The 20,790-nt window shown below is 35.2% G+C and overlaps 1 protein-coding gene across 1 annotated transcript in view; it reads left to right on the forward strand.

Annotated features, from left to right (window-relative positions):
• The first annotated feature begins 1,562 nt into the window (after nucleotides 1-1,562).
• SPAG6 (sperm associated antigen 6) overlaps nucleotides 1,563-20,790 on the forward strand; it is an 85,193-nt gene continuing 65,965 nt past the window's right edge. Inside the window, exons 1-2 of the mRNA XM_074192977.1 lie at nucleotides 1,563-1,734; nucleotides 2,304-2,399. Coding sequence (XP_074049078.1) covers nucleotides 1,710-1,734; nucleotides 2,304-2,399 — 121 coding nt within the window. The 5' untranslated portion in view covers nucleotides 1,563-1,709. The remainder of the gene's footprint in view (nucleotides 1,735-2,303; nucleotides 2,400-20,790) is intronic.

Consider the following 20,790-nt stretch of genomic DNA (forward strand, 5'->3'; position numbering starts at 1 on the left):
ACCCCCTTCCCTGTTTTCTGATGTCAGTCCACTTACCATACCCCCTTAAGGACTGCACACAATCTCCATGTCTCTCTAGGTCAGAGAAGAGATGTCAGTGATCTTCAAGATAGCCTTATTCCAAATATAAAGGGTGAAAAGGGGAAAAAAATTAGCTCCCTTTCTAAAGAAATATCCAGATACTTCCTACATCCTATATCTGCACTTCAAGACAACTGAGGCTACAGATTTCATAACAGGCAGAATTATCACTGGAAATATTTGGTACCTACAAAAACTATCTGCTTTAAGAATTCATCTTCTCAATAAAATATTTGCAAGATTGTTTTGGGGGGGGTCAAGGCAACCTACAGGTTGCCTTTTTCCTTCTTAAAAAATTAGAGTTAAGAGTTGAGGTTATTTGAACTAAAGAAGTCTTACATAAGATTAACTTGGCAAAATGATTGAATAAAGACATTCTTTAAAGAAGGATTTGGACCTTTTTCTTCATCATCCTCTTTTATAAGAGTTATACAAAATCAGGAGTGAAGAAGGAATATTAAAAATGAGAAAATAGTATATTTAAAAGGTTAGTAGAAGCAAGTCATGGAAGTCCAGGTTAGTTATTGAACTCCACCTTGTGATCTTGTCTTGGAAAAATCTTGTCTCTTGGAAAATACAAACATTTTAAAAAGGAAGCCTATCTTCCATATGATTTCTCTAAGAATATAAACCAATTCCTTTGACCTTCAAGGAACTGGGCTTATAAAAGTTTCTCTAAATTGAGTGGAGAATATTAAATTAGCTCTACTAAGTCGTTAGAAGAGAGGTAACTTGGCTTAAAAAGTTGGCCTCAGAGTCATAATGACCTGAGTTCAAGTCCAACTGGCATACTGGCATAGTGACTGTACGATATGAAGGAAGTCACTTAAAAACCAGCTCATTAGAAATATAAATTGCGGAACAGGTGCCAACCGACTTTGGCAAATGGAATTCCACGTTCTTAAAAAAGTAATTGCTAAATAGCTTAGAGGCATGGATGAAAATCCCTTGGATCAGTCTACTGAGCCTCACTCTTAACTCTTAACACTCTAGCTCAGTTATCACCTTCCTTCAATATGAGTTTTCAGAGTCACAGGGGGCTTCCCCCCCGGTTGATTTAATTTGGATGCAGCAGCCAGGAAATCCCGGCTAAGCTTTGGTTCTATTTTGCAGGAAACCCTCTAACTGATGGCCACCCTCGGTCTCTCCACGCCTCTTTCTGGGCTCCGGGAGGGACATCCCTCAGTGACTGATTTCTTTCTCCCTCTTTTGCCTAACTCATTCTAGCAGATCTGGAGGAAATCTTTGCCCTTTCAGTCGTGACTTCCTAGGTAAAGTGCAGACAGTGGAGTTCCCCCTTGAATGAAGTTGCTTTTCTTTCTAGTGTCCAGGGCAGGGTGGGCCCGAGCTTCTAAGGCTACTGAAATGGCACGAAGCTTGCCGCGGACGAGCTCCCCATCCATGGCTTTGGGGGATCGGGGTGAGGGACGAAAAGGAGTCTCTTCTGTGACGTCAAAGCCCACACTGGCCCCGAATTGCTCCTAAGGCCCAGGGTGTTCCGTTTCCGGCCGGTTGCCTCGGAGACTGGAGTACACAAACTCGTCCGTTTTGTCCGGGGCTGTGTGGACAGAGCCTGGGGTCCGGGAAAAGAGGAGCCGGGCAGCCGTTGAAGCGACGGGAAGAGAACCATGAGCCAGAGGCAGGTGCTCCAAGGTAGACCCCACCTGAGGGCTGCTATTTGTGGTAGAGGACCGATGGGGGGGGGGGGTCCTAACCTCCAGGGCCTGTGCAACGGGTGCAGGCAAGATGTAGGGGTAAAAGAGAGATGAGAGAAAGTGTGGGGAGGCTTGCGGCAGGAGGGTAGGAAGAAGTCTTTTTGGGGGGGTGTTGGGAGGAAGAAGACGAGGTAAATGGAGAAGGATGGAGGGACTGCACGGGATGCAGGAAGAGATCCCTGGAGAGATGGGAGGTGGCCATCGGAGAAAGATGGGAGGGTGGAACTGGGGCAGGGATAGGGAAAAAATGAGGGGCGGGCTGGAGACAGGGGAAAATGTGGGGAAGGGCTTAGGACAGGGCTAGGAAAAAGTTGGGGGGAGGGGTCGTGAGAGGTTGAAAACCTTTTGGAAGGGCCTAGAGAGTTGAGAAAAAGTAGCGGAGGAAGGAGAGTGGGACTGGGGCAAGAAGAAAAGTTGACAAAGAAGGAAAAGAGAGGGTTAGGCATCCCGTCTGGAGGTACTCTTGGGCCCCTAAATCCCCAGCACCTCACTCTTGCTCTCTTGCAGTGTTCGAACAGTACCAGAAAGCTCGAACTCAGTTTGTGCAGATGGTGGCAGAGTTGGCGACCAGACCTCAAAACATCGAGACACTGCAAAATGCGGGTGAGGTTACTCATTACATCATCCCAATCCTCAAGTATCCTCCACTGATGTCATTTTGAGATTGGATCGTGCCCCATTTACCTGCCCTGCTTGCTTTCTTTCTTCTCTCTCTCTCTCTCTCTCTCTCTCTCTCTCTCTCTCTCTCTCTCTCTCTCTCTCTCTCTGTGAACTGTGTAGGTAGAAAGTTGCCTCTAAAATTCCCCAATAATTCTTGCCTACTGGGCTGAGGGATTCCAAAAATTTGCACTCGCAGAAACAGGAATTCCATATTTTTAAAATCCGGTTAGATCCAGGTGGACTTTGGAGAGCGCTACTTTCAGGCTTGACCCGATGGCGCAGGTCGAGTCAAGGCCGTAAGTGAATTTGAAGGAATCACAACTACCCAGATTAGATATTTAGAATGTATTTGAACTCACCAGTCTTTTTGCCTTTGACCGTCTTTGACTTTTCTCAGCAAAGATATTCCAATGTAGTTGATCTCTTAGTTATCTTCTTTTTTGAAAGAAGAAAAAAAAAAGGACATTCACTCTAAAAGATTCCAAATAGAATAAAGAGTAAGTCCAGTGAGATTCTGGCATTATTCCATCTTCCTTTCCCTTTCCCATATTACTATTTTGGAAACCATAGACTATAGACTATGGGACAGAATCTATAGTTCTCTTCAAAGTTTTGGTTATTGGATATTAAAATTTTGAGAGATATGGTGGCAGACAAGCTTGTTCTTATACTCCTCTAAACTAAAGATAATCTCACTGGCATCACCTTGCTTTTCCGTAGAGATGACTCTAATAGTTGAAAAAAGCTGTGTCTTTCTTTTAGGAATATTTCTAGTTAAAACATTTTTTTTTTCTGAAAAGAGGTTGGAGAAAAAATTGATAATGTGAGAAGCTTTGAAAATTTTATAATCACTGTGTGTTTCTTTAGGGGCGAGAGTTAGTTACCATTCCTCCTCTCCCCTTAGATAATGCCCGGCACATTTGTGTTTTGTTCTCAATTGAGTCACCTGAAGGCAAGACTTGGAGAGTTCTGCATTAAAATCTTTTGTCCCTTGTCTCCAGTGTTAGCTTTGTTTCTCCAAGCAGAATGTAAGCTGCGGTAGAGGTTGGAGGGGAGGGGATGGGATGGGGTGGGGTAGTTTGGAGGGGGAGTAACTTCTATTGCTTTTGTATCCCTCTTTGTGCCAGACTGCAGAAGATCTGCACAATAAAGGGTTGTTGACTGTTGGATTTAAATTTTTACAGACACACATTGGCTTATTTGAATGTAATTTAGTTTCCAACCATTTTATTCAATGGTACTTCCAGAGCTTTTGGGTATGGCCACTTATGAATGAAAGCTAATTTAGGAAAAAGTACTATGTATACTTAACCTGTTTTGTAAATAAGGAAGTATCTGGATTTTATAACTAAAATCTAAAAATGGAAAATAGTTATTATACTAATTGTTATTATTTAAATCCTTATGCATTTTCTACTGAGATACCATGATAGACTTTCCCCCTATTTTTGAAATTTTCAAAGTGGCAACTCAGATTGGAAATATATAAAGAACACTGAACTTTTTGTAAGAGGCAATGGAATATAGTAGAATGCCTTCCTGAAGGGTCAATTCAAAATTTACTGAAGTGGTATACTAAAGGAGGAAGTGATTAAATATTATGATTTTAAATAAGATTCATAGTAATAAATACATGAACACCTTTTGAGGTATGTTATGCCTTTATATGCCTCTTATGTGGTAAAGATAGATTGCCTTTGGCTAATAACAGGCTCAAAAATATGTAAGATAGGATGTAATAGGTTATTACAGAGTTTAGTGAATTCAAATGGTTAGGCCAAGGAGTTTATAGTGTATCTGTGACAAATATAACACCAAATAATTGTCACCTTTTACTTCTTCAAGATTTACTTATTCTGATAGAGAAAAGAATAAAATTCATTTTTTAAAATTGTTTCCAAATGAAATGCTATTGACTTATATTTCTTGTATTCTTAGAATGTACTTGAGTTTTTCTGAAGTGCTTATCTTCTACAGATGAGTGCCAATTTTAATACTTTGAATTTAAAATTAATGAAGAAAACATTCTATTTTTATTTGTTTAATTAGTCTTAAAAGCCCAAGTTCTTGTTATAGAAACTTTTATCAGGATTAGTTGACAGAATTACTTAATTTTTTTTGCAGTCTTTTTATTTAAGTAAAGTAAGTACTTTTAACTTAAAATTTCAAGCTTCACTTGACTCTTGGAGTTGCTTCCCACAGTCATGGTGCCTCACCAATAAAAATTTTTGGTGTTACTAATAAAAATCATTTAAATTGAATTTAATTGAATAATTTAAATTATTTTGATAAACACATCCACAGATTTTTTGAGGTTTTAAAATAAAATCAATGTAATTTATAACTAAAAAATCTAAAAATGGAAAATAGTCATTAAAGAATTCTAATTTCATATGTGTTTCTGAAGTATCATGATAGAACTGTTTTTTTTTTTCCTGGTTTTGAAATTTTCAAAGCAGTAACTCTGGTTGAAAATGTATAAAGAACATTGAACTTTCTGTAAGAGGCAATGGAATGTAGTAGAGTACTTTCCTATTAGGCTAACTTCAAATTTACTAAATACATGACACTGGAGAAATTGTTTTCATGACCTCCCTCTTAGGGTTGCTATGAGAAATGCATCTTGTAATTCAAATTATTTTATAAATATGTTACTATTTGTAATAAGTGTACTTAATTGAAAAGCACTGTGATATACCAGAAAGAATGAGAACTTGGGTATGAGGAAGACCTCAGTCCAAAGTTTTACTTCTTGTACTCTTAGGGAGTTTGACCCTGGTCAAATCAGTTGAACTTTCATAGGCAACTTTCTGAGACTAGAAGTTTCAGAGAAGGAATTGATAGACCTTGGGCATTCTCTCTATCAATGAAATCACAGGTTCAATCCTTATCCCTATAATTAAAATCCTTCATTTGATGACAGTAAAATTGGAATTTTTGCTTTTTTTTGGTGTGTTTTTGCTTTGTGCGTGTGATTAATAAGTCTGAAAGCCCCAATAATATGTATTCAATAATATTTTAACAAAAATAACTCCCACATCACCACTTAAAGGAGTTTGCAAAGCTTTATTCCTATATTATCATGTGAACAAAAAACTCTTAATTATATACGTTTGTGAAGTATGAGTCTCTAGTATTTCTTTCACTAACTTTCTTTGAATTTTTCATTTTCATCTAATCATAGTACTGTACCTCTCTAAGAAATTAGTAATCAGTAAAGATAGTGTATTATCATGTAGACTAATTTCTGAAAGTGGGAGTAGCTAGTTCATACAAAAAGTGAAAAATAAGGTATATGTTTCCTAGCATGTTGGCATACAAGGCCATATTCATGAATGTTTGGTGGTCCTTCTAAATTTAAACTAATAAAAACTTCGGGAGAATTCTTTTAAAACCACTTATTAATAGGGAGTAAATTTTTGTGCACTTATTAGAGGGAAAGCAGGGGATATCTTTAAAAATAAGACTTTATTTTATACTTCAAACTTAACATAAAATAATAAAGTTCATTGAAAATCTGATGAACACAATTTGTATAGGAGACTTGAGAGTAAGGAAACATCATTATGACTTTTAGAACCTGTATTTAACTAAAAATAAGCTAAAGGTACATTAAGGAAACTGCTTAGAGAAGTTTCTCCCCTGAAAATAAATTTAAAAAGGAAAATAAAGCTTGCATTTAGGACAAAGTAATCTACCCCCCTCAATCTAATTTATATGGATCGGCCGTCTAGACTGTCCAAATAAATAAAACCAAATTAACAAATATTTGTCGAATGTCTATTTTGTAATCTAAGTGCTGTTAGGGGTGGCAATAAAGCAATATCACAACTATTCATTGTGCTTGGCATGATAATTGCAACATAGATGACATTTATAAAGTGCTTTTTCCCAAAACAACCATGTGATGTGGGGTGTGCAATGGCTCTTGCCCTTATTTTATAAATATGAAAACTGAATCTTAGAGAAGACAACGGACTAATCTGAGGCCCCAGATAAGTTATACCACAGTCAAGATCTGAAATAAAAATTCTTTTAAAAAATTTTTATTTTGAATTGATATTATTTTTCAATTACATATTATGAAAGTTTTTCAACATTCATCCATATACATATTTATAAGTTACACAATTTTCTTTCACTCTTCCTTCCTATCCCACCTCCTCTTAGTTGCAAACATTCTAGTGAACAGTGTACATGTACATTTGTGTTTGGATGCTTATGTTTTAGTCATTTTCTATATGAGGAATTAGGACTAAGGGAAAAGAAAGGAAAACCATGGGATAGAAAGTAAAAGCAAAAGAGAAACTTCTTAAAAAGAGATCACAGATCATAGATCACAGATCATTCAGATTTTGTACGTTTTTTTTTTCTTGTCTGGATGTGGATGGTGGTGTTCATAACAGGTCTCCCAGGGTTGTCTGCTCTCTGAACTGCTAAGAGGAGATGCACACATCAAAGTTGATAACTCAGAATGTTGTTGTTACTGTGTATAAATGTTCTCTTGCTGAATTCAAAATTCTGAATCCAAAAAATCAGATTGCTCAAGGACTCTTCAGGATCTTAGAAATGGTTCCTTTATTTGAGCAGCCGCTTTAAAGTGATGATCACTGGAAACAAGGTACCACTCCTGCTATCCTTTGAGTTTACAAGGATTGTTTTTTCATTAAAAAATGAATAAACGAAAAATAATGGGATGAAGAATATTCTGATGGGAGAGAGCTATTTCCCAACCTTCATCCTTTCTCACTTCCCCCAATAAGAACTTTTAATGTTTTTGAGATGCTTTGATGGTATTAGCTATCTCCCAAGACAGTGAAATTAAAAAAAATTAATAAAGTAACTCCAATAAAATTGAACCAATATAATTTACTTTTTGATATTTTTACCAATGGGTCCTGTAATTTGAAAACGACTGAAACACTTAATTTTATGCCAAGCAATAGAGTTCTCAAACCTGTAATATCTTGGAAAAAAAAGTCAAGGGTAAAGCATTCATATTTTGTAAAAACATGTAATATTATTCATTCCAAGTTGGATTCCTCATCCTACATCTTACTTTTTTTCTGGGCTAAATTCACTTAACTTGGGAAGATTTCACTAATTTGTCTCTTAAAGGATTGGTCCTAGGAAGATGTTGTTTGCTTTATCAGAGATAATGCAATTTGATAGTCATTCAGACTGCCCACAGTCCCTACAAAGGCAAAAAGATGCATGAGTAGACTATTATTTGTTCTTCATCTGGATCACAATTATTTATAACAACAACACACAGCATTTTACTCTTTGAAGCTCATGTCCCAGATTAGCACTTTATTCTTAGTGATGTTAAAATAGCATGATTTGTTTTTACTTTTACTCTCACATTTGATTTTCTTTGTTTCATGAATTTTTAAAAGTTTGTTTTAATCAGACTAGTTTTGAATTTAAGTTAAATTTGACATATAAAGTTTATTTGTTTTTAAAACTTCAAACATTAAAATCATTCTTAAAATTAGCACACACACACACACAGATCTTGCTCAAAACTTTTTATTTAACAACCTATCATGTTTCTCCAGCCGATGTTTTATTATTTTGTGTAGTAATTTTTCCTATTTTGGAAAAAGCTTTAAAAACATTTTCAATCTTTTGCACAAATAAAGGAAATAATTTTGATTATTTGAGTTATATTCTATAAAACCACAAGAATAAAGGAAAAGGCCAATAAGTCAGTTAATAAATTGATGAAATTTTCTAAGTGGATTAGGAAGGATAAAAATTTAGGTTTTACCAAATTTTAAGGAAACTGTGAGACATATTGGATTAAATTTAATTGTATAAAGAAGAAAGTTTTATAACAATGCATTAAATTCCTCAAACAGTCCTTTTCATAGTTTTGTTATAATTGTGGAAATGGGATGAAAAAGATAGTTGATATTTTTCTTTGTGATGAGGTTATTTAACAGGATGCACTGAAAAATGTTCCAATATGATGTGCAGATTTTAGAATTTAATGTAATTTTGTTGAGGATATATATGCATGCATATGTAATCTATATTTGAATAGAATATAATATACAAGAGGGTTTCATGGTTTTAAGTTCCAAACTTTGATTAGAGTGGAAAAGATCTTTAAAGATTTATATCATGAATGTTTATCCTTTAATGCTGATAGAATCATAATATTCAGACCATAACATCATGGGCCATTTATGAAATTTCATGAAGGAAAATAAATAAATATGAGAAGAGCAGATGTACTAAATCAATCACACATAGAGGCAACATAATTTTGGCAGTGTTGAGGCCCAGTTTTCATAGTTCCTTATAGTGGAGAGAATATCAAAGGTTTGTAAAAAATTTGAAATTAACATTACAGGGAAAAGATTACTGAGAAAAAATGCCAATAACTGCAAGCCCATTTGCCTACTATCTCCATCTCTCTATTTTTTAAAAATAAAATTTGGGTGAAAATATGAGAAGGGAACAAGCCAACTTTCAAAAAGGATATTTTACAGCAGACCAACCAATTTGCAGAGCACCTAGCTGTCGAGATGAATAGAATGCTAGGCCCGAAGTCTGAAAGACTCAACTTTCTGAGTTCAGATCTGGCCTCAGATACTTACCAGCTGTGTGACCCAAGGCAAGTCACCTAATCCTGTTTGTCTCAGTTTCCTCATCTGTAAAATAAATGGAAAGAGGAAATGGCAAACCATTCCAGTATCTTGACTGAGAAAACCTCAAATGGGGCCACAAAGAGTCTGACATGACTGAACAATAACAATGAATCAATTCACCTGCTTTAATTAAATGCTTAGGCTGGACATGCAAAGAAAAAAATGAAATAGTCCCTTTCCTCAAAGAACTTAAAGTCTGTATAGGAGATATGTATAAATACAGAATAAATATAGAAATATATGAAAATACAAAATATTTGCAAATAAAATACCAGATAAATTTTGTTTGACTATCAAAAAGCAATTGCTTCAGTAGAGAAAATTCCACAAATTGAGAAGGCATGCTTTTCTCAAATAGGGGATCTTCCATAATCTGTCAAAATCAAACAACTTTCCAAGAAAGATTCAGCAATAACTGAGGTAACAGTGCCACTAACCCTGTTATTAGCAATATATCAAATGAAGGAACATATATGGTCATCAAAGATATTTGCACCTGGATATTTGTCTTTGCAGGTGGCAAATAGAAGAGAGAATCCTAATAGATGACAAAGTCCTCCATATGCTACTTTTTTTTTGGATTATGACAAGCTGATCATATTTGGGGGGTCACAATGTTCTTGTTTGTGGATGATACCATATTATTTGCATCTAATCCAAAGATATTGAAGAGCTTTCTAAAAGAAATCCATAATTATTCAGAAGTTTGGCCTAGAAAACAAAACAAATAAAAACCCCAAATAAATAAAAGACTTATTTTCCAGATTATGATTTATAGTTGAATAGACAATCTGTAGATATAAAATTGGCCCCATCAATGCATATATTTTGGCCATACACTGCAAATAGATCATATTGTATAGGAGAAAAGATTAGGGAGGATTGCTTTTGGGAAATTGTATAGAATTTTTAATGATCTTGAGCTTCTCCTTGAAAAACAAAGGTCTATATTTTAATAAAAATATCACATATTGATATTATTATATGATATGTAATTTTACGTAGTGATGCTACATAAACTGAATCACTGAATGCCATTATCTCTAAAGAATTAAAGTTGGAGATCACTTAGGTCAGTGGAGACACATACATAATATGGACATGAACAAGGTGATTGGCTAAAAAATAAAGAATTTTACAGTAAGAAGAATGTAAAGTATTACCATCACTTAAGAGATATGGAATGTGAGTCAATTAACTTGTGTTTCAAGCTTTTGTGATTTGGAAAATGATTATATTATAGGCAAAAAATAGAGTAGTTAAAGGAAAGATTCAATTTGTAGGACAAAATATTTAGTTTTAGATATGTTGAATTTGAGACAAAAGTTCTTGGTTGAACTATTTTAAAGCTATCCTAGAAAGAAAGTTGCCTCTTTGGTTAAATATGTCCAAAGGAACTCCTCCATTGTTGTCAATATTTGGGTGACCTGAGAATAATAACAATGGTTGATTTAATATGAATACATTTATGTATTGTCTCCCTTATCTGTTTATTCTTTTTAGTGTTATTAAGCACACTTTAAAGATAGATTACTTTTTAACTGCTAGATTGCTAAAATGTTTTTGGACTATTCATATACTAATATATTATTTGTAGAAGTCCTCAAAAATTCTTTATCCTCTTATTGTTGCCCCATTATTTCAAGTTGCCCTTGTTCCAGAAAAAATTTTTTACTCCTCTTTGAGAAATCACATCCCACTAAATGTGTTTGTTACAGCAGATGGGAAAATTTATACATCAGTTGAGTTTTTGCACACTTCTTTCCCCTCTCCTCTTGAAACATCCGATGAAATTACCGGATGTAAGGGATCAAGTAACAGAGACAATGAAGTGTTAAGTCCTTAAAGGAAATGGAAAGCTGTTCTTCAGTCAACTTGCTGATATCATTTTAGGATGGGATTCCTAACCATTGGTTGGCTGAAGGATCAGTCAAGGTTTTAAAAGGCAAGATGCTTTCTTAGGGAGTTAACAGAAGCAGGAGGAACTGTGGCAGCGAAGAAAAAGGAAAGAGGGAGAGAGAGCGCGAGTTCTTTTAGCTATAACTTTGTTATCAATAGTCTGAAGTATCCAGCTCTTGAGAAATAATTGCTCTTTGACTTTTCCTTGCACCAACTCCAAAGCCTAGAAGGAGGAAATGATTTCTTTCTCTTTACTTTTTTTTTTTTGCAAGGCAAATGGGGTTAAGTGGCTTGCCCAAGGCCACACAGCTAGGTAATTATTAAGTGTCTGAGGTCGGATTTGAACTCAGGTCCTCTTGACTGCAGGGCTGGTGCTCTATCCACTGCACCACCTAGCCACCCCTCTTTCTCTTTACTTGCGATACCTTGTAATGGAGTAAATTGTTTGGTGGGAGATGATATGCCCATCAGAATGCAGGACCAGAGAAACCACTTGAGACTGGAGCTGGAATTGGGAGCCCTAGCAGTTAAGGGTTGAGGTGTGATGAGTAGTAGGTCCAGGGAGCCCAGAGGACCAATTTGCATAGGAGAGATGATGCACTTAGGAGGAAAGAACATCAGGACCCAGAAGCACTGAAAGTGCCTTGGCCATCTGTTGTTCCTCAAGTATCTACTTCTCTGCCATAGTATTCACCTTATGGTATCAACTTTTTGCATTGATGTGTGTTTTGGGGAGAAAATGGTCTTTGTATATGGAAGAACACTTTACCACCGTGGTTCTTGCTAGTCCATTTTGGTAACAATTTTTACTTTGAGTCATTTGTGCCAACTGATTAATAACTGAAGGTAAATCCATTGGTAGGAACTTATGGGCCATATTTTTGTGGGGTGGACACATTAAATCTTAGAATACAACCTTAGAACCCACTATGGGACCTAACCCATGGACTCAAATTATAGGTATAGGAGCTGCTACACCAATACTAATATTATTAATAATAACCATTATTTGTGTAATTCTTCAAAGCAATTTATAAATATTTTTTCCTTTTTTTGTATTATTTCACTGAGCCTAAGCTATTTTGTGGCAGCCCTGTAAGGCAAGTGCTATTGATAATGATAATAAAATGGTAGCAACAATAATGGAAATAGCTATCATTTCTACAGTTCTTTAAAATTTACAAAGAATTATATATATATATATACATACATACATATATATATATATATATATATATATATATATATTATATATATATATATATACATAAGCTCATTTTTATCCTTCCAACAACCCTGTGAGATAGGGATTGTTTATTTTTCCTGTTTTGACAATGGAAAAAAATTAGGAAACCTAAAGTGACTTGTTCAGAGATAGTGTCTGAGGCAGGATTCAAACTCTGGTCTTCCTGATTCTGAGTTCCTCTATGAATTTTCTTACTGGCTGCCTCTTAGAATGAGGAGACTGAGGTTGAGTAGAAGTGTGTGTCTTGCCTAGAGTCATGCAATTAGTTAATTTGAAAAAAAAATCCAGCTCTAGATTCAAAGAAAGCCCAGTGCTCTATCCATGCACTATAGCATTCTACTATTTAACCTAGGGATATGGGGGAAGCTATAAGAAGCATTGGGGATTGATCGAGAAAGGAAAAATAAGTAAACTGGGCGATAGGCATTGTCTCAAAAACTTTAAAACTATTATGAAATATCAGTCATTTGTGTATTCCGTTATGTTCTTGCCCTAGACAAGGCAAAGATCTAGATAATCTCTTTAATGATTCTGAGAAAATAATAAAGAGACTATATATATATATGCCTTGTATCTTAGAAGAAAAGCATTATATTTAAATATTCATTTTATCAACTAAAATCTTAGTTTAAAAAGGTAGATTATATATATGCTAATCATTTAAATTTTGCTTTATTCAACATAACAAAATAGAACCATATGGAAATCATTTCCATTAAAACTTATTTTTATATTTTCTCATATAATAATTACAAACATAATTTGTAGTCAGTTCTGGAGTAAAATAAAACTTCAACGTCAAAATATGTAGCTATTTAGTAATGAAGTCCAATAACTACTGAAATCTTTTAAACAGTTATAAAAGTCTGCCAGTTATAAAAACCATGTGGTTGGACTGACCTGTTCAAGAGATGGAGATAGGAGTAAATTTTAAAAATTTAATCTACCACAAAAAGAATTTAAAATAATAGTATTAAATAACTATATAAATAGGTATAGTAATGTGTAACACAGTAGACTATAGTAGGTGCCAGAAACTTTTGGCACTAATGTTAAATTGTTAAATATGTTGAGCTAATTTTCATTGGCAAGCAGGCAGTTGGCTACTCTCATGCTTATAAGAATTTTTGACCACTCTGCAAGAGTCAACAACCACATATATATATATATATATATTATATATATATATATATAATATATATATATAATATTCATTTACTTCTCTAAACAAACAACTCTCTTAAGACAAGTAGAAGTATGATTATTGCATGTTTGTAGATAAGAAAACAGAGGTACTTTCCCAAAGACAAAAAGCCAGATGTCAGAATCGGAATTCAATTTAGCCACCTAGCAGCATATCTGGGACTTTCCCTATTATTTCACAGTTGTTTCTCCAACCTATTGGAAGGCAAAAAGATAAGACAATTGGTGCATAGTTTTTGAAAGTTTGCTGAATTCTGGTCTATAGTATATATCTCCTTGTCCTGGTACTCATTTATATAGCATTCTACAATTTACATTGTGCATCTAAACTTAATTCTCTGATCATATTAAATAATACCTAATTTACTGCTTTCTAGAGAAGCACAGAAGGTTGTCTGTATATATATAATACTTTTCTAGTCTGATGAAAGACTGTCTTTGGGTTTGTCTTTGGCTTATGTATTCATTTCTTTGTTATTCTGGACTCTGGGGCATCTGTATCATATCTCACAAGCTAACCGGAACTCTGGGTGGTGGTCCTAGAATGAATCGAAACTTCTGGAACCCTCTGAAATACAGAAATTATTTATATTGGACTTTTAAAACACTAGAGTCCTAGAGATCCATTGTTTTCTAGATCCATCCTTATGGCAATCCATCCCTTCTGTAATCCTAGGCACCCTTAATCTGAGTTCTGGGAGATGTGAACATCCTAAGGTCTGGAGTATCCCTGATTGACTTGTATATTTGATGCAGAAATACATACAGTTTCCAGGTAATATTATTAGCAAACTAAATGAATATTCAGTGATAGTTTGATTGAATGATAGCTGACAATGGAAATCTCCTCTTGTATAGATGCCAAAGTAAGTGAAAACATACATTAAGGAATCTAGTTTTAAGATAGGATTAAATAAATAACATAAATAATAAAGTGGTGTACCTACATACTTGCAGTATCAACAGGCAAATATTTTCCAAGCAGCCTGCTGTAATATCAATCTTAGAACAGTTAGTATACTTTCCCTAAAGAGCTCCTAACATCCTAATATTGTCATTTTAACCAGAAATTTCTTAAACATTCATCTTCAAAGTTTAGAATTCTTTCTTTAGTGTTATTCTATGAGTCACATAATATAAAATGATATTTATCCATTTTATAGATGAGGTTAATTATAAACTGTGACCAAAAAACTAGAAGTAATTTTCCCTTAGGAAAAACTCAAGAATGCATATTATATTGATCCTATCAAATCAAGAACAAAACTAATGCTTTACTAAATTGGACTCAGATGGGAATCTCGTGTAGAAAGATGACTTGAAATTTTTTGCTGCTCTTATTTCAGATAAATTATGAAAGATTCTCCTCTATATGTAGGATTCTCCCTCATAGAAACAAAATGAGTCACTCTAGTAATGTGTAAGGGATTTATTTGTAATTAGTGTATCTGTGTTGGGGGGGTAATAGTTCTCTTTGAAAAGAGGGACAAATGGGGGTGGCTAGGTGGTATAGTGGATAGAGTACTGGCCCTGGAGTCAGGAGTACCTGAGTTCAAATCTGGCCTCAGATGCTTTCTAATTACCTAGTTGTGTGGCCTTGGGCAAGTCACTTAACCCCATTGTCTTGCAAAAAAAAAATCTAAAAAATGGGGGGAAAATAAAAAAATTGAATTTTTTGTTAGCTTGAGCAAATGCAATAGTTATGACCATAACAGTATCCCTGAGTGCTGAAAAAAGTCTATCTGTGAACTTGAAAGCTATTCACCTCTGTTCTGAAAGAAAAAAAAAATTAAGAAAAATATAGTTTTATAAGATGTCATCTTTTTCACTTAAAAAGAGAATGAAATAATTTATAAGGACATGTTGCTAAATTCTATCACTGTAACAAAATCAGTTGCCATACAATATACATAAACCACATAATCATGGACAATGCATTGACTTTGTATCTTGTCAAATGAATGTCTTGGCTTGGAATGATGGTTATTTTGTGACTATAATGCACACACACACACACACACACACATTCATGGTACTATTATGTTAAAAATGAGATAGAATATATTTTCTAGTCAAAGCATTCATATAAGTGCCTAGTGGGTGTGTATTCAATATTGGGCTAAGTTCTGTGGAGATCAAGAGCATGAGATGTTATTAAAATCATATATGATGACTTGCTACTAATTTTTATCTTCTTTTACTCAGACCTTAGGAAGGGTAGGGAGGTAGGATACTGTCCTAGGGATGAGAATTTTTCATTCTTTTTTTTTTGTTGTTTGTTTTTTTAGATTTTTTTCAAGGCAATGGGGTTAAATGGCTTGCCCAAGGCCACACAGCTAGAATTATTAAGTGTCTGAGGTTGGATTTGAATCCAGGTACTCCTGACTCCGGGGCTGGTGCTCTACCCACTGAACAACCTAGCCAACCCGAATTTTTCACTCTTCAATACTAATTCAAGGATCCACCATTTCAATTGTGTGCATGCTCTCTCTTTCTCCTTTTGCAGACTACAATCGACTAAACTTTAATGACTAAACTTTAAATGCACAATCATGGACTTTAATCTTGGTATTTTTGTTAAATTGTTTCAGTCATTTCTGACTCTTCATGACCTTATTTTAGGGTTTTCTTAGTAGAAAAACTGAAATGGAAGGAACCATTTCCTTTTTTAGCTAATTTGATAGATGAGGAAACTGAGGCAAACAGGCATAAGTGACTTGCCCAGGATCACTCAACTAGTAAGTGTCTGAGGCTGTATTTGAACTCAGATCTTCCTGATTCCCATCTCATTGGTCTATCCACTATATGACCTAACCGCCCCTCAGTACTTTAAGGGACATCAACTAGAGATCATTTAGATCAACTCCTACTTGAATATAAAGACATCCTGGCAAGTGATTATTCAGCCTTTGTTGGGAGACTTTCAATGACTGGAAATTTATAATCTCTTAAGGCAGTATATTTCACTTTGGGGCAGTTCTATATGGAGCCCAAGCCAATAGCTAACTCTCTGCTCCTTGTGCCCACTGTTTGCCGTTCTTCCCTTTAGGGCAACACACATCATTTTCGAATCCCTCTTTATTGGATGGAAATTCTTAAAATATAGCTGTACTATCCTTTGACTTCTTTTTTTTTTTCCCAAATTAAACATTCCAGAAGTCTTCAATCAGATAAAAAAACATCATAGGTACTGGGGCTAATAGACAAGTATGCTAAAAATGAACACTTCCTATTTTAAAGTTGATATCCTATTGTGCTTCTATTGTATGGTTTCTAGCCCATTTTCCCAGAGAGGTTAAGTGAAAAAAAAATGTTGTACTCAGAGTTTGTAGATTTGTGTGTATATTTTGCCACTAAGATTATTTACTTTCTGTGAGATCGTGTTAAGCTCTCTGAGCTTCAGCTTCCTCAGCTTTATGGCTATGGGTAAAATGATGATTGAAGTGCCCACCTCAACAGGGAACCTCAACAGGGAAAATGTCCTTTATGAATTCAAAAGTATCGTCTCCCCTACTTTATGCTTCATTAGTTTGTCAATGTCTTTCTGAAAACAGGGGACCCGGAACTGATGGGTTGATGCTCCTAAAGTAGTACAGGCACCAGGACAGAGCTATGCAGACTGCGTGATACATAATAATCAGAAAATAAATAAACCTCAAAAATAAAAAAAACACCTCACTCTGAAAGAATAGCTGAGGGAAGCCCTTATCAGCTGTCACATTATTAGTAAACAACACCTTGGTAGTCCTTATCAGCAAACATGTTATTAGCAAATAACACCTTAGAGGAGATTAATAGATAGCCAACTGAGAATGAGAAAACAGAAGACTTAGAAGATGCCTGGGGAGTGGGGAAGGGGAAATCTGGAAGGGGAAGGGGAGATGTATTATCAAGGAGGGAAAAAAGGGGGAAGGTGATGATAATGGAAGGTGGAAAAGTATGAAAGATAAAATTTCCCCATTTTATAGTTTATTATGAGGCTGTGAACCTTACATGTCAAAGACTGGTGGAGTCACAACACTTCTAAACAATGATACAGATTGTAAATATTATAGGGATTTAAAGAAGAGAATAGGTGTAAACAGATAAGAGAAAGGAGGAGGCCTTGACCAGCTGAACCTTTGAGTCTAGGGGTGGAGTTTGGCTAGAAAAGCAGACAGCCACACACAAACTTTTCAGTCAGAGAGAATAGGCATATAGGAGCTAACTGGGGTATCTATGATTTTATATTTTGGCAAGACAATGGGGTTAAATGACTTGCCCAAGGTCACACAACTTAGTAAGTATCAAATGTCTTCTATGAATTCTTTATTAAAGAGAGAAATGAGTCAAGACAATGCAGAATGAATAGAAAGAGACAGGATGGCATAGTAGGGAAGGTCTAGGATTGGGGGTCTGGGAGATTTACTAGCTATTTGACCTCTTTCCTCCCACAAGTCACTTAATCTCTGTGTTACATCTATTTGCTTATCTGTAAAATGGAGGAGTTGAATTCCATGTCTCCAGGTTCCTCTGAAGTTGAGAAAAGGAGCCAATTGTAGACACATTGAATGTCTCACAATAGGCCAACTTAGTAGAAATAACATGTAGAAAATTGAAAACAACGAATTAGACTTTAGGTGAATCCTTAGCTATAAAAAAACAGGAAATATCAATACAATAGTAATTGAATGGATGAGCTCAATCAGAATAAGACTATTATAGAGGGAAGACTAACAGGTTTAAAGACAAGTTCCAAATTAAGGGTTCAAAAAGAGGAGCTAAGAAAAGAAAGAGAAGAGAGATTTAAGAGTTTCAAGATAAAGCTATAGCTTGAGGATATATTTATGCATACATGTATGTAAGCATATATATATATGTAAGCATATATATATATATATATATATATATATATATATATATATACACACATATATATGGACTTTGGGAGGGCCTTGAGTCATTAGTGACCTTAAAAAGATGGTTTCTCCATGGTTTTGGAGGCAGAAGTATGATATTTTTGGAGTAGGTTAAGAAGAAAGTGAATAGAAAGGAATATTGTGGATGTGTCCTGGATTTAGGAATATGAAAGTGAAAGATGGAGGTGATAAATAGGAGGGTAGCTAAATAGAGATAGACAGCTCTGCTAGGAATCAGGAAGACTCATCTTTCTGAGTTGAAATCGAGCCTCAGATATTTATTAAGGCATCCTCAACCCTGTTTGCCTCAGTTTCCCCATCTTTAAAATGAGTTGGAGAAGGAACTGGCAAACCACTCCAGTTTCTTTTCCCAAAAAAATGGAGTCATGGAAAGTTGTCAACAACACAAATCTGAGTAGGCCAATGAGGTTAACAAAATTTGTTTTTGAAAATAAGGGCAATAATCATATTCAAAAGCAATGAAGAAGAAATCGAAGACTCTAAAGAGAGAGGGCATAAGGGTGAAGGGGAGGGCTCTTTGGATGCAATGGGGTGTGGGAGTGACCTCAAAACAAAGGAGGAAAAAATTTATTGAATATATATGCATTTATCAAGAACCCAGATATGCCAGATATTATGCTAAGTGAATACAAGAAAAGGTAACACATATACATATACACACACATACACAAAGACACCTGGTACACGCACACACAAACACACACACACACACACACACACACACACACACAGACCCTAAAAGTCTGCTCTCAAGAAATTCACAAATGTGCTGTGTTCTCTAAGACATCAAGAAATTCCCTATAAACTGTAATGAGAACTTGGGAATAAAAAAAGAAAACCTTTCATTTTTAGGGAAGAAATAAGTCTGCCTTAATATAAATGTATGCATCCATGGGAGTCTGTGTAGGATAATGAAGAGTATTGCATCTGAAGATAGACATGACTGGATTTAAACCTCACCTTTAAGACTTAATAGCTGTATGAATCTTCAGTTTCTTCATCTGTATAATGGGATAATAATACTTGAGGTTGCCTACATCATAATTATCAAGACAACCATGTGAGATCGTGCATATCAATCACAAAGGGCTTCATAATGGTTGATTATTATTTATTACCAAGGTTCTTTGTTACTATTTTTAAATGTATATTATGATAAATATGCTTAACATCAGAATATTTTCAATAATATGTGATGAGATCAGATCTATTCATTGCAAGTAAAACAATTATTTGAACATCATTTTTTGAGTATAGGATAAATGTTTATAGAATTATTTTTGTCTAAATGGAATTATTCTTAGGAAAAATAATTTAAAAGTTATTGGGATACCTGAAAGTCATGATCAGGAAAAGAACTTTGACATCATTTTAAAAGAATTCCTACAGGAAAATCGCCCAGATATCCTAGAAGCAGAGGGCAAAATAAAAATTGAGAGAATCTGCTGATCTCCCTTGGAAAGATATCCAAAAAAAAAATCCCAAACAACCCCTAGTAATATTATAGCCAAGTTCCAGAACTCCCAAGTCAAAGAGAAAATATTACAAGCAACCAGAAAAATACACAATACAAATGTCGTGAAGCTGCAGTCAGGATTACACAGGACTTAACAGCAGCTAAACTAAAGACTCATAGAGCTTGGAATTTAATATTCCAGAAGGCAAAAGAACTCAGAATGCAACGAAGAATCAACTGCTCAGCAAAACTGAATGTCCTCTTCCAGGGAAAAAGATGGACTTTAAGTGAACCAGGGGAATTGTAAATATTCTGGTTAAAATGGCCAGAAAGTTTGATTTTCAAATAGAGGACTCAGGTGAAGCATAGCGAGTGGAGGAAAAGGGGAAAATATGAGGGACTTAATGATGATGAACTGCATGTATTGCTGCATGGAAAAATGGTACTGATAATACTCATGAGAAACTTATTTAATAGAGCAGGTAGAAGGAGCTTTTATAGATCAAGCACAGGAGAAAGCTGAATTTGAAGATATAATATATTGTAAAATGGAGTCAATGGCTAAAAGGTAAATGCAATGGGAGTAAGAGAAAGGAGAGGTGGAATAGGCTAATATATTTCACATAATAAGATTTTTCTTTATTACAATGAGCTATTGCAATGATATGGAAGGGCAGAAGGTGAGGGGGAATGAGGGAACCTTCACTCTCATCAGAGGTGGCTCAGAGAGGAAACAGCATATATACTCAATAGGGTATAGACATCTAGAGTAAAAAAGGAGAGAAGGGGGACAGGGGGAAAGGGGGGATGTGAGTGATGGAGGAGAGGATGGACCGTGGCGGGGAGAGTGGCCAGATATAATACCTTTTCTTTTTTACTTCTTGTAAGGGGCTGGGAGTGGATGGCCTGTCTGGGACCACAGGGCCAGGTGGTTGTTGGGCCTTAAGGGTGG

Source organism: Macrotis lagotis, chromosome 7 (assembly GCF_037893015.1).
Source record: "Macrotis lagotis isolate mMagLag1 chromosome 7, bilby.v1.9.chrom.fasta, whole genome shotgun sequence".
In the NCBI taxonomy this organism is placed as follows: Eukaryota; Metazoa; Chordata; class Mammalia; order Peramelemorphia; family Peramelidae; genus Macrotis; species Macrotis lagotis.